Source organism: Citrus clementina, unplaced genomic scaffold (assembly GCF_000493195.1).
Source record: "Citrus clementina cultivar Clemenules unplaced genomic scaffold, Citrus_clementina_v1.0 scaffold_2, whole genome shotgun sequence".
NCBI lineage: Eukaryota > Viridiplantae > Streptophyta > Magnoliopsida > Sapindales > Rutaceae > Citrus > Citrus x clementina.
Genome location: NW_006262688.1, coordinates 19,138,753 through 19,153,027, shown reverse-complemented (window position 1 = coordinate 19,153,027; position 14,275 = coordinate 19,138,753). Strand labels below are relative to the sequence as shown.

At 39.1% G+C, this 14,275-nt stretch overlaps 1 protein-coding gene across 1 annotated transcript; it reads right to left on the bottom strand.

The window, feature by feature from the left end:
• Positions 1-3,698: 3,698 nt before the first annotated feature.
• On the bottom strand, positions 3,699-4,565 carry LOC112100944. Its single transcript, XM_024190822.1, has one exon. It carries the CDS (start codon positions 4,563-4,565, stop codon positions 3,699-3,701), a length of 867 nt encoding a protein of 288 aa, XP_024046590.1.
• Positions 4,566-14,275: the final 9,710 nt, after the last annotated feature.

Sequence of the window (14,275 nt, the reverse complement as noted above, 5' to 3'; positions counted from 1 at the left end):
TTATTTTAGCTTTCCAGCTCTATTTAAGAGCTCTTCCGTCCTTGTAAAATTCAAATTGCCATCAATTATATTTCTAAGTTTTCTTAAACTTCTATGGCTTTCTAAGTCTCTTTTCTTCTTCTAGGTAATGAAGAAAATACTTGAGTTGGTTATTAAACTAATAGCGTTCATCTCTATTTTCTATACTGAGTATGCTCTACACTTGCCTTGCTTCAAGGATCCTTTGTACCAGAAAAGTCCTGATTTATTAAAATAAAATTGTTTTCTCACAACGTTCACCCTCTTTGAAGGTCAGAGGTGACCTGTTTTCAGGTGGTATCGTGATCAATGGTTTTTGGTTCTTTAGGTTTTATATCTCAGGTACTATAGGTATATCGGCTGGAAACTAGAACTTACGGACTATTGGTCCTAAGGATAGGCTGGCGCTATCATAGTTCATGTGTAACAATGCCACGTACCTGTGTTCACCCAGTGGTATCAGAGCCAAGCGACTATTTTCTAGAGGTGGTATCATGGTTTAGTTCTCAAGTATTATTATTTAACACCTAGAAGAAACTCTATCAAATATGGCATCTTCTTCATCCAACATAACTTCATCAAAATCCTCTCATATTTCTCTCTCTTCTACTCTTTCTTTACCTCATTCTTGTAAAAAACATGTCGCATCCAAAATAGAAAATCTTGTTGAATACTCGTATATTCCTGAATCTACCCAGATTAATGAGTCCCAGTTCCCTGTTATGAGTCCATACCATCTTTACAAACAAAAAACTTCCTTCACTTGAAGTATCCAAACCCTGATCTCCACAAAAAGGCCTCTTCCTAAAGAGTACATCCAGTCTTCACGACTTGATTAGTGTGCTCTCCAAGCCTATCAAAGTGAACAATATGTCACCATGGAAATTCCAACAAATCTCGTAACTAACTGGAAACGAGAAGGATATACACACCTCCATTTAGGTGGTGTCTGGCTTATCCTCACCTTACATGGCTGAAAAGGCTTACCTGTCGCAGCAAGAATTGCCCTCCTTGATACAAGGTTCAAACAGTATCAACATGCTGTTATTGGCACTGTTCTAACCACACTCCATGTTGGCAGTGTCTTGTTAACCTTCTACCCAAATACAGGTACATGGCGTTGTTACACCTGAACTATGATAGTGCTAGACTATCCTTAGGACCAGTAGTCCGCAAGTTCTGGTTTCCAGCTGATATACCTATAGTACTTGAGATATAAAACCTAAAAAAGCAAAAATCATTGATCACGATACCACCCGAAAACTGGTCACCTCTGACCTTCAAAGAGGGTGAATGTTGTGAGAAAACAGTTTTATTTTAAATTGGTTTTATAAATAAATCAGGACTTTTCTGATACACAGTATAGAAAATAGAGATGAACGCTCTTAGTTTAATAACTCAAGTATTTTCTTCATTACCTAGAAGAAGAAGAAGAGAGACTTAGAAAGCCATAGAAGTTTAAGAAAACTTAGAAATATTATTGATGGCAATCTGAATTTTACAAGGACGGAAGAGCTCTTAAATAGAGCTGGAAAGTTAAAATAAAAATAAAGATAAAGATAGGACATGATCCTTATCTTTTCTTTAAGCAAACCATAATTAAATCAAGGTAGGACCCATGTCTTTTATTGAAATCAGGAAAAGCTGAGGTTTCCAGATGACTCTGTAGCCATGTGAGGCGATTATAGAGTTAAGGGAAATCTGGATGGGGGCACGTCACCAGTTTCATTTTCATATTCTTCCTTTGCTCTTTGGATTTCTTGGTAAATCAGGATGTCTTCATCTAATTCGGGGCTTGCTGGTCGTTGAGCTTGAGCTAGAGTAGACGAAGAGCCTGGTTCAGTGACTGTGTACTGAGTCTCTTGGGTTTATAATAAAGACTGAAAGTCTGCCCAAGGGTCTTGAGTGTCTTGAAAGAGAGCATTGGTGTAATCAGGTCGTTGTTCTCGAACAAGAATGCCATGAGGACTGGAACTGGAACTTGGAGTACATATTTGAGTGTCTGGCAGAATCTCAAGAGTGTGAGAAGGACCAATGGAGGTGTGGTGAATGTCTGTTGGAGCAGGTGGGATATTGTTGAGCTCTAACAAGTAAGCTTTGAGGGTGGAGATGATTGTTGGATCATGGTCAAGAGGGAAAGGATGAGGGAATGTTTTCCATTCATACGCCATGTCCTGTGTCCAGTAGTCTTTTTTCTAAGGATGCTGGAAATATGGCATGTGGACTATGAATACCGAAGTAAACATATCTACTTCTTGATCTGGAATTCGATCTAACTGATGAAAGTTAGATATATTTTGTAATTGTTTACGCCACCAAGTGAGTGGTGAAAACCATTCGAGGAGTGTCCAGAGAAGTGTGGGTGCATGTTAGGGTGTGGAGATATGCCGAAGGGTATGGCAGATAGGAAGAACAAGTTTTATAGCAAACAGGACTGTGAGACACCACATATACCATAACTCATCTTTAGAGATGGTGAGACGGGGAACAATGGTGAAACCAGAGAGGAACAAGTGTTTTGGGCATAGAGAGGGAAACATTTCGGGTTTGGTTCTGTGAACATTCATGAAATACCTATAAATGAGCTTCTTTGCAAAGCTTTAGATTTGGAAGGCTGAACTAAAAGTGAGGTTTAGAGGGAAAGCTTTTTGAGTGAAAGCTTTGAAGGGGAGTGTTCGATACATGGCTATAAGTGGGATGGTTTGGATAGAAGAGATGAGAACATGGCTTTTTATAGATGGTCGGGTGAGGAAATCAGGGATAAGATTTTTATCACCTTTGATGTGTTGAACTGTGTATTCGTATTTTGCAAATCATGTCTTTAAGTTCAGCAATTGCTTGTCAGGAAGCAATTTGTTCTTGAAGTTAAAGATCTTTGGAAAAGAACTGTTGTCCATTCTGATGAGGAATTTGTGGCTGATGAGATGAAATTCAAACTTTTTGATTTCATATTTTACCGTAAGAATTTCCTTGTAAATGACGTGGTAATTCTTTTCTGAATCTTTGAATTGTCCACTTGCATGAGCGCAATAGGACTCGGAGTCACCGATCTTTTCCAGGAGGATATCACTCCAAAAGTCATCACTAGCATATGTCTGGAGAATGAGTTGTCCGGTAGTGGGAATTTTGAGTGGATTAGGTGACTGGGCTATCTTTTTTAGTTGCTTTACAGCATCTGTCTGAGCTATCTTTTTTAGCATGCAGGATAGCTAGCTGGTATGGACCGTAACTTTGGGAATAAAGTCTCTGACATAATTGACAATTCCAAGGAACTGTTGAATTTGCCTTTTGGTGAGATCGATGTTAGGAAACTTTATTAATTCTGCTGCGATGTGTGGTCCTAGATGGTAGTGACCATCTTTTAAGACCATGCCAAGAAAGTCAATAGATTCCTTTCTTATGCTGCTTTTCTTTTCAGAAAGCATGATGCCATGTGTCTGCACGATTTCTAGGAAATCTGAACGGAGTTGTTGATGTGTTTGGTGGTCATGGGAAAACAACAGGATGTCGTCAATATAGATCAAAGCATGATGGAGGATTGGAGAAAAGATCTTAACGATTGCTTTTTGAAATAAGGATGGAGCAACTTTGAGACTGAAGGGTAGAACTGTCCACTGATAATGAGCATCAGGGATACAGAAGGCTGTTTTGGGACGATCTTCTGGGGAAATACCAAGTTGTCAAAAACTAGCTTTGAGATCAAACTTTGAAAATACCTTTGCACCTTGAAGATGAATGAATAGGGACTGGATCTTGGGGAGAGGAAATTTATCATCTTTAAGGAAAGCATTGAGTGGCTGGTAATCAATGACTAATCTCTTTTTTCGACAAACTAATTCATATCGTTTTTCAACATAGAAAGTTTGACAAGCCCAATCTGAAGTAGTAGGTTCTATGAGACCTTGCCGAAGCAATTGAAGGCATTCTTGCTTGGCGAGAATGAGATCAGGGGGAGGCATGCCCGGATGAGTGGCTTTGGTAGGATTGACATCTTCATTAAGTTTGAAAGGAAGATGGATGAAAAACTGTGGATTTTTCCAGAGTTGTGGTGGGTGAGTGAAATGGGAGTGATTTTCAGGACAGAGTTCTAGGAACTTTTGGGAAATAGAGGTATAAGGAGGAGTTGTATCTAACATTGTATACAGATGGAGGACATCTGTATAAGGCATGAACATTGGTTTGAATTTAATGCCTATTGGTGTAATGAAAAGGTTTTTTACCAGTTGAAGTATATCAAATCCGATAAGGAGATCTTTGTCTGGTAAATCTGAACCAACAATCTTTTGCCAAATGATATAGTTGGCAAAGAACTGGATACCAATGGGTTTTTTGGTAATAAGAGATGTTTCAAAAACTTTTCCATTTGCAGCTCTGAAGTATTCAGTGTGGTTTTCCCAATAATCCAGAGGAAGGATTCTGGGATTAAGCATACTGTGCTGTGCGCCAGTATCAAGGAAACTGATGACTGAGACAAGTTTATGGAATTGAGAAGAGATGACTGAAACTTTTACTGATGGACCAAGAAGTTTGGGACGAATGTGGTTCATTTCTTGAATAGTGGAGATTACAGAAATGTCATCTGGGTCAGAGTCTATCGGATCAACAAGAATGAAAGCTGTATGCTCATCTTGCTCGGACTATTCGGAGAAGATGGATTCAACGTCTTCATTATCAGAAAGAATAGAGGAATGCTGTAGATGCTGAATGAGACGAACAGACTTAGCTGACTTATTAGGGCAATTGCAGGCAAAATGTCTGATGAGAACCATCAAGGGAATACCATTAAAAGTTCAAGTGATCCTTTGCACATTCATGGAGGCCTAATTACAAGAGCAAGAGCCAAAAAGATGCAAGCTGCTTTAAATGGATTAATTGAGAAAATATGGATTGAAAATACAATTCAAGATGCAAGACATCATGAATTGGGCTTGAAGAGAAGACAAGGCATTGTGGGCATCATTCAAGTTATTGGGCAGCCAAATGCACAATTTGTATCAAATGCAGAAAGGTCAAATTCGGAATAAAAAATGTATTGATTGAGGTAGAAGTAATGTGTAAGCTATATACCGTTGGAAAGATAATTAAGTTAGCTTTCCAATAAATTTTACAGAGCTGGATTTGGGGTTCTCTAGAAGGAGTTATGACCAATTCATTACAGCTTGTTCAGACTTGGGATTTTCAACGACTCCTTTGTTTTTCAACTTCATTTGTTTGTTTTGTTTCAAGTTTGTCAATGTGTAAGGTAATTCTACCATCAATGATGGTGGGCTAACATTAGATTTGTCAATGATAGCATTAATTATAGTAGGCTAGCATTAAGTTTTCTTTGCCTAGTGCTATTGTGACTCTTTTGCAGGACTTTGATGATGTGTTTCCAAATGAAGTCCCTAACGGTTTGCCACCTATTAGGGGAATTGAGCATCAAATAGACTTCGTCCCTGGAGCTACCATTCCTAATAGACCTACATATAGAAGTAACCCCGAGGAGACAAAGGAGCTTCAAAGGCAAGTTGAAGAACTCTTGGCAAAAGGATATGTGAGGGAGAGCATGAGTCCATGTGCGGTACCAGTTTTACTAGTTCCCAAAAAGGATGGAACATGGAGGATGTGCGTTGACTGTGGTGCAATTAATAAAATCACTATAAAGCATCGACACCCTATTCCTAGACTTGACGACATGCTTGATGAATTGCATGGTTCTTGTGTGTTTAGTAAAATTGATCTTAAAAGTGGATATCATCAAATTAGGATTAGAGAGGGAGATGAGTGGAAAACTGCCTTTAAAAACAAACTATGGTTTATATGAGTGGTTAGTGATGCCATTTGGGTTATCTAATGCACCTATCACTTTTATGAGGTTAATGAACCATGTTTTGCGTGCTTTTATTGGTAAATTCGTAGTTGTCTATTTTGATGATATTTTGATCTATAGCAAAGGCTTAGATGAACACATTGAACATTTGCAAAGTGTATTGACTGTTTTAAGGAAGGAAAAGTTGTATGCTAATTTGAAGAAGTGTTCCTTTTGTACAAATCAGGTTGTTTTTCTTGGTTATGTTGTAAGTGCTAAAGGAATTGAGGTTGATGAAGAGAAGGTAAAGGCTATTAAAGAGTGGCCTACACCTAAAAGTGTAAGTGAGGTAAGAAGTTTTCATGGTTTGGCTAGTTTTTATAGAAGATTTGTGAAAGATTTTAGCACCCTTGCTGCACCATTAACTCAAATTGTGAAGAAACATGTGGGATTTAAATGGGGTAGTGAACAAGAAAGGGCATTTTATCTAATTAAGGAGAAATTGGTTTCTGCACCATTACTTGCTTTACCTGATTTTACTAAAACTTTTGTGCCATATTTGATAGAGTTTCTTCTAGGTGTTGAATAAATACTTGAGTACTAAACCATGATACCACCTCTAGAAAATAGTCGCTTGGCTCTGATACCACTGGGTGAATACAGGTACGTGGCATTGTTACACATGAACTATGATAGTGCTATACTATCCTTAGGACCAGTAGTCCGTAAGTTCTAAAAGGCAAGTGTTGCATCCAAAACTTCTACTCTTTCGAAATGTTTCAAACAACATTTCGTCCTCATGATTACATAAGGACAAACAACTTTAAAAAGCTAAAGCATAAAGTACTTTATTTACATTATTACAAAGTGACAAATCTCTTAAAGAGATATGGTTCCATCCTTAGATGATGATTTGGTCTCGTTAGGGTCACGATCAGGGTCCTTGTCTTTTTTAAAGATTCTTTCTGGATGAGAACAACCTGGAACACAGAGCCAAGGCCCGAGGGTGAGGGTAGAGTGAATGATAAGCTCTTATCCCACATCGCTGGCAAGCCAAAGCTCCTGGTCGCTTATAAGCGCTGGGCAGTCATCACCCTTTGAGAGCTCTTTTGGGGTTGAGTTAGGCCCGGCCCAAGTCGGTATCAGAGCCATGCACAAAATTCTCAGATGTTGGTATAGGTTATAAGAGTTTAACCACCTAGGAATTAAAGCTTTAAATAATAGAAAATCTTAATCTCATGGCTTTATCATCATCCTCAGCTACTCCTGCTTCGTCATCTTCTCCAGTTACTCTTTCTTTACCTAAATCCTGTACTAAACAAATAGCTAGTAAAATAGAAAATCTTGTTGAATACTCCTATGTTCCTGAATCTGTTCAAATTAATGAATCCTCTTTACCTCTCATCAGTCCTTATCACTTGTATAAAAAACCTTCCTTTACTAGAAGTATTAAAACCCTGATTTCCACCAAACGACCCCATCTAAAGGATATATATCCAGTCATATTGAACAATATGTCACTCTTGAAATCCCCTCAGAATTGATCTCTACATGGAAACGTGAAGGCTATACACATCTTCACCTTGGAGGTTTTTGTCTTATTCTCACTCTTCATAGGAGAAAAAGCTTACCTGTCACAGCCAGAATTGGTTTACTTGACACCAGGTTTAAGCAATATCAGCATGCCATCATTGGCACAGTCCTAACCACCCTCCATGCCTGAAGTACTTTGCTTACCTTTTATCCCAATTTTAATCTTTCACTTCTTGATTCCAACCTAGCTACCACTTTAAAAGTTCAGATCCAGCTTCAAGGAGCTGAACAAATCACCTCAGTTAAAATAGATACCCTGCACCATCAGCTTGTTTATAGGCTGCAAAATCATGCTTTGGATTTGCCAACTCCACAAACTGCAAATTCAGAAGCTCTCATGATTCTTGCCGAATTTAAAGAGATTCCAACCATCATTCAAATCCCAAGCCAAATTCCTCAACAAGAATTAATCAAACTCATGCCTTTAGAATGGTTGTCCAATTATGAACAATTTCATCAAAATTCTGAACCCATACAAACTTCTGAAAGTCATTTTCAGAAAAATTCAGATGGAACTATTCATCTTACTTTCAAACCACCACCTAGTTCGTCTTCAGAACCACCCAGGTTATCTTTTACCTATTCTTCAATGATCACTTCTATACACACAGAACAAAAAACCTACCCATTCAAGCCTTTAATGATCAAGGTTTTCCTATCTACCTAGTAAAACTCCATGGACATTTCTTATGGGATGTCCCAGCCTCTGGCAACTGTGATGCATGCTATCCTTGTTGGGAAGATATTGAAGAAGATGATGACGAGCCAAAAAGACGTAAGCGCAAGTCTAAAAAGATCATTTATCTAGCTTGCCGCTATCATGTTGCTCATCCTAAAGATCCACCTTAGCCTGATTCTCAAGCACCTTTACCCATCTATGATAAAGGTCTTGCCTGGATCCGAAAACATGAACCCGCTTTACTTAGCTGCATACTTCAATCAACCCATGAGACTACCCATGTTAGTCCCACTCCCAAAATACAGTCATGTATGATGTTTTCCCCATTAACTTCTACACAATACCAAGCCCAGTTCCCACCTTTTGAAAAACAAACTGACCAACAAAAGAATTTCATCTCTAAACCATATGTCTCCTTTGTAGTAACTCATGCTGGCCATTTAGAAGAACCTCGTTCTTTTGAAGCAGTCTTAAACTAGCAAACTCAAAATGATATTGCACAAAACCAAGTACTCACTACCTTGCATCATAAGTTAGACCACATTACAAAAAAAACCAACTAGGTTGAAAAAAAGGTTGATACTATCTCAGATAAGTTAAATCAGATTCATCAAAATCTTCATAACAGAGTTACTCAACTTGACTCTGAACTTCGGGCTATGCTTGCTCAATGAGTCTATAGTCCTGATTTTGATAAAAAAGAAGCTGAGATAAGAGCCTTGAAAGCTGAAATTGCCAAAATTGACTCAGAAATGGTCTAGCCTACCCTGTTTACAAGTTCTGCTCCATTACCAGTAATTAATCCTACCTATCATCCCTTCTTGCCATCTTTTTCCTCTCGAACATATGAAACTTATAAACTTTTTGGTATGACCCATACTTTGTTTCCTCCACATCCACGCCCTCAACCAAAACTAAAGAAAACACCAAAACCAGCTCCAGTTCAAAAACCCATTCCTCAACAAAATCCTCAGACATCTAGATTTGAACCATCACCCTCTCCATCACCAACTTCTTTACCTGAATCTACTCAACCACCACCAATCCAAACTACTGTTTCTCTAGAAAAACAGCCCATGTCCCAGTATTCTACTCAACAACTTTCCCATTCACCATCTCTAGATTCCTCTACTGAAAATTCCCCTTCACAATCATATTCATCATCCATTGAGTCATTCAATTTGTCTGATTCAAATCTAGCTGATATTTCCAAACTCATCATGGCAGAACCTAATGATTAGTTTGGTGCCACTGACCCTGGCCCAAGAACTGAACCTGTTGAGACTGATGAAGAAAACCAAGAAACTGGTGAATCTTCTCAGTCAATTCCACCTCAGCCAAAAGTTTCCAAACCTTCCAATGGTCCATGGTTTACTTTTGATAATCTCCCTCCGACAAAATGGAGAAAAAGACTACAAGAGTTGTCTACTTGGATTGATCTCCAAATGTTAGCTCCAGATGCAACAACCCAATCTGTTCAAAGAGAATTCAGTACTTAGTTTACGGGTTCTCTTCGAGATTGGTTTGAAAGTCTTGGACAGTATATAGACAACTCAGTTCATCCAAATTTCTGATGTCTCTTAGTCTCTGAGTCTCTCAGGCTTTAGCCGGTCTCCATGATCAATTTATTGGAGAACCAAGTGCTACTTTTGAAGCCGCAAGACGTGATTATCTCAACATGAAATGTTGTTCTCTCAACACAAAAGATCTTCATTACCACTACAAGCGAATGTCTTTGCTCTATTATAAGCTGAATAGATTCAATGATCCCACACTCAGGCATTTATTTCTGGCATCTCTCCCAGAAGAATTACAACCAGAAATTCAACGTCAGTTAGCTGCTCACATGCTCAACATTGACACATTATCATTGGGAAAATTATTCAAGATTGCTCTGGGATGTCTTGACAAATTGTGTGAACAAAAGAAGTTCTTCCAGGAACTCATCAAAGACAAAGAACCTTTCAGATCTGCTTGCAAAAAGCCTTACTTGGCTATCAAGTGCAAAGATCCAAAGAAGTGTGACTGCTCACCCAAGAAAAAATCTCACTTTAAGAAATCCAGATTCCCATTTCCATCCAAGAAACAGCATACCAACCAGTTTCGCTTTTTCAGACAGAGGCAATCCCATTCTAAATGGTTTCCTAATAGAAAGAAAAGCAGGTGTTTCATTTGCAAAAAGAAAGGTCATTTTGCCAAAGATTCTCAAAGGGTGAGGACTGCCCAGCGCTTATAAGCGACCAGGAGCTTTGGCTTGCCAGCGATGTGGGATAAGAGCTTATCATTCACTCTACCCTCACCCTCGGGCCTTAGCTCTTATACCAACTGGGGATTCTAAGTACGTGGCATTGTTATACCAGAGCAATGATAACAATGTTATCCTTTAGACTAGTAGTCCGCATGCTCGGTTTCCAGTCGATATACCTAGAAAACGAGAATGAAGTGGTTGCGAGATACTAGACATTCCATATCTTACAATGAACTAAGAACCTAGATAACCAAAAAGACATAGACTCTCCTTGGTCACTTAGTCTAAAGGCAAGGTTCCGTCTATTATCTCAGAGCAAAGAAAGAATAGGAGCATGAGTAGCTTTCTAATGCACAGGATCCTTTTTCAAGGCAAGTGCAGAGCATACTTGCAGAAGATAGACATTGAACAAGGGTAAGAGTTCTAAACTTAAAGAATCTTAGGATTAAAGAATAAAAACGAAGGTTTTAGTTATCCATAGGGTGGAATATTGAAACTTGAAATGTTATAAAAAACTTCTTAATTTTTATTCAAATAACTTCTCCTTACTTAAAGATAAAGAGGGGAAAAGACAAAAGCTGGATCGAGATCGAATCAGCTGGCATACAGGCACACTTATTTTACAAACGTAGGTAGGCTCACTGGTACAGTAGTGGCCGACAAAAGTAAAGTTCATGATGACATAAGGACAAACAACTTTAAAAAGCTAAAGCATAAAGTACTTTATTTTACATTATTACAAAGTGACAAATCTTTTAAAGAGATATGGTTCCATCCTCAGATGATGATTCAGTCTCGTCAGGGTCACGATCAGGGTCCTTGTATTTTTTGAAGATTCTTTCTGGATTAGAACAACCTGGAACACAGAGCCAAGGCCTGAGAGCGAGGGTAGAGTGAATGATATGCTCTTATCCCACATCACTGGCAAGCCAAAGCTCCTGGTCGCTTATAAGCACTGGGCAGTCCTCACCTTTTGAGAGCTCTTTTGGGGCTGAGTTAGGCCCGACCCAAGTTGGTATCAGAGGCATACATGAAATTCTTAGATGTTGGTATAGGTTATAAGAGTTTAACCACCTAGGAATCAAAGCTTTAAAGAATAAAAAATCTTAATCTCATGGCTTCATCATCATCCTCAGCTACTCCTGCTTCGTCATCTTCTCCAATTACTCTTTCTTTACCTAAATCCTGTAGTAAACAAACAGCCAGTAAAATAGAAAATCATGTTGAATACTCCTATGTTTCTGAATCTGTTCAAATCAATGAATCCTCTCTACCTCTCATTAGTCCCTATCACTTGTATAAAAATGCGTCCTTTACTAAAAGTATTAAAACCCTAATTTCCACCAAACAACCCCACCCGAAGGAATATATCCAGTCATCCCAACTCGACTAGTGTGCTTTGCAAGCTACCACAGCTGAACAATATGTCACTCTTGAAATCCCCTCAGAATTGATCTCTACATGGAAACGTGAAGGCTATACACATCTTCACCCTGGAGGTGTTCGTCTTATTCTCACTCTTAAAGAGATATGGTTCCATCCTCAGATGATGATTCGGTCTCGTCAGGGTCACGATCAGGGTCCTTGTCTTTTTTGAAGATTCTTTCTGGATGAGAACAACCTGGAACACATGGCTAAGGGCAATCTCGGGCTTTTGGTGATAGAGGGGTTGGCTAAGGAAAAGGCTTAGGTTGAGAGGAAAATGGCGGATACTGAGAGGTGGATGATACAGGGAAATTAGGGAAATTATATGGTGAAGGTGAAGGTACCGGGGTAAAATCTTTATAAGGATCCTGGGAATCTTGGAATAAAAAGTCAGTGTAATCTGGCTTTTCTTCTTTTATGATGATTCCACGGTTGGGAGGTTGGGAATGTAAGGATGGAGTAGGGATCATAAACATTTCATGTTTTAGTCCAAGAGATGTGTGGAGGATTTTTGGCTGGTCTGGAGGAATATGGTTAAGTTCCATAAGGAAGTTCTTCAAGGAAGTCTTGATCTGGAAATCTTGTTCGAGACAGGCAATGTGAGGGACTGTCATCCATTCATAACTCTGATTCTAGGTCCAAAAATTTCTGGTATCATTCTAGTTGTAACAGGTAAACCTTTCCGACCATGAAGAGTGAGAATTAATCGTACACCACCAAGATGGAGGTGTGTGTACCCTTCTCGTTTCCAGTTGACGACGAGATCTGAGGGTATTTCCATAGTGACATATTGTTCACTCTGTGAGGCTTGGAGAGCACACTGATCCAGTCTAAAAGACTGGATATATTCCTTTAGGAGTGGTCTTTTAGTGGAGATGAGGGTTCGAATACTTCTAGTAAGGGAAGTTTTCTATTTGTAGAGATTGTAAGGACTCATGATGGGAAACTGGGACTCATTGATTTGAGCAGATTCTAGAATATAAGAATATTCAACAAGATTCTCAATTTTAGAGGCTATGTGTTTAGAGCATGATTTGGGGAGAGAGAGTGTAGAAGAAAGAGAAATATGAGATGAAGATGATGTAGAAGTTAGAGATGTGTTTGTTTCCATGGTTGATGAATCTTCTTCTAGGAGATCAAATAAGATTATTCAAATTACTAATGATACCACCTCAACATGAAGTGTGGCTCTGATACCAGTGGGTAGTTGTACGTGGCGTTGTTTTACCAGAGTGATGAGATCCTTGGCAAGCCAAGATATTTAAATCTCCTTTGGACCAGTAGTCTGCACACCTTGGTTTCCAGCCGATATACACTTATCTAGTTAATACCAAATCCGAAATTCATTTTTTAAAATAATTTTTTCACGATACCACCCGAAAACCTTCAAAGAGGGTGAACGTTGTGAGAAAACACTTTCATTTTAGAAAAATCAGTTTTGGAGGATAAACAGGACCTTTCTGATGCACAAGATCCTCAGACTTGAGGCAAGTGCAGAGCATACTCAGTTTAGAAATTTTGAGGTGAGCGTATCATTTTTAATTCGAATAATTTCTTCGATTCCTAGAAGAGAGAGAGGTTTTAGGGAAACATAATGTAGATAACTTAAGCTTTTATTTTCAGATTGGCTCCCCTTACAACTGAGACCAAAGGTGCCTTTTATAGAGGATCATTGAGAATAGGACCTCTCGAATGATCATATCACATGGCACACCTTTTTTGAAAGCAAAGCACGCCGATCAGGACTTTTACAAAAGGTAAAGCATACCTACAAGGACTTTTACAAAAGTAAAGCACATCGACAAGGACTTTAACAAAAGACAAACGGGAGTCACATGGGTTATTGCATCAAAAGTTGTGTGAGAGCAACAAAGTGTCATCATGGAGTGGATGGATAGCGCGATGGTGACACGTCTCCTGTCTCTTTCTCATATTGTCGCTTGTGCCGACGCCTCTGTCTCTGGTTGAGATACGCTTCAGCTTGTTGATACTTTTCTTCATCAGCTTCAGACATGTGCTGGGAGGTAGATGCAGCAGGAGAGTCTGGGTTGGTGACAGTATAATGGGGAGTGTCAGTATGGAGAAGGGACTGAAAGTCTTCCCATGGGTCCTGAGCGTCTTGGAATAAGACATTGGTGTAGTCAGGACGTTGTTCCATGACAAGGATTCCTTGAGGACTTGAACTTGATCCTGGAGTACAACTAGGGTTGGCAATGGGACGGGATGGGATGGGATTTACCAATCCCAGTCCCATCCCGTATATGCAAATGGGATGAAAAAACGTCCCAATCCCGTCCTTATATTTTTTTTGGGACAAAAATATGTCCCAATCCCGTCCCAAAAGAGATGGGATCCTGCGGGATCCTATCCCAATTGGAAAATTTTCCATTCTTAATCGGTAATGAGACGGGATGGGACGGAATTTGTCAATCCCACTCCCATCCCGCATATGTAATTGGGATAAAAAAATGTCCCAATCCCGTCCCAAATTTTTTTATGGGACAAAAATATGTCTCAATCC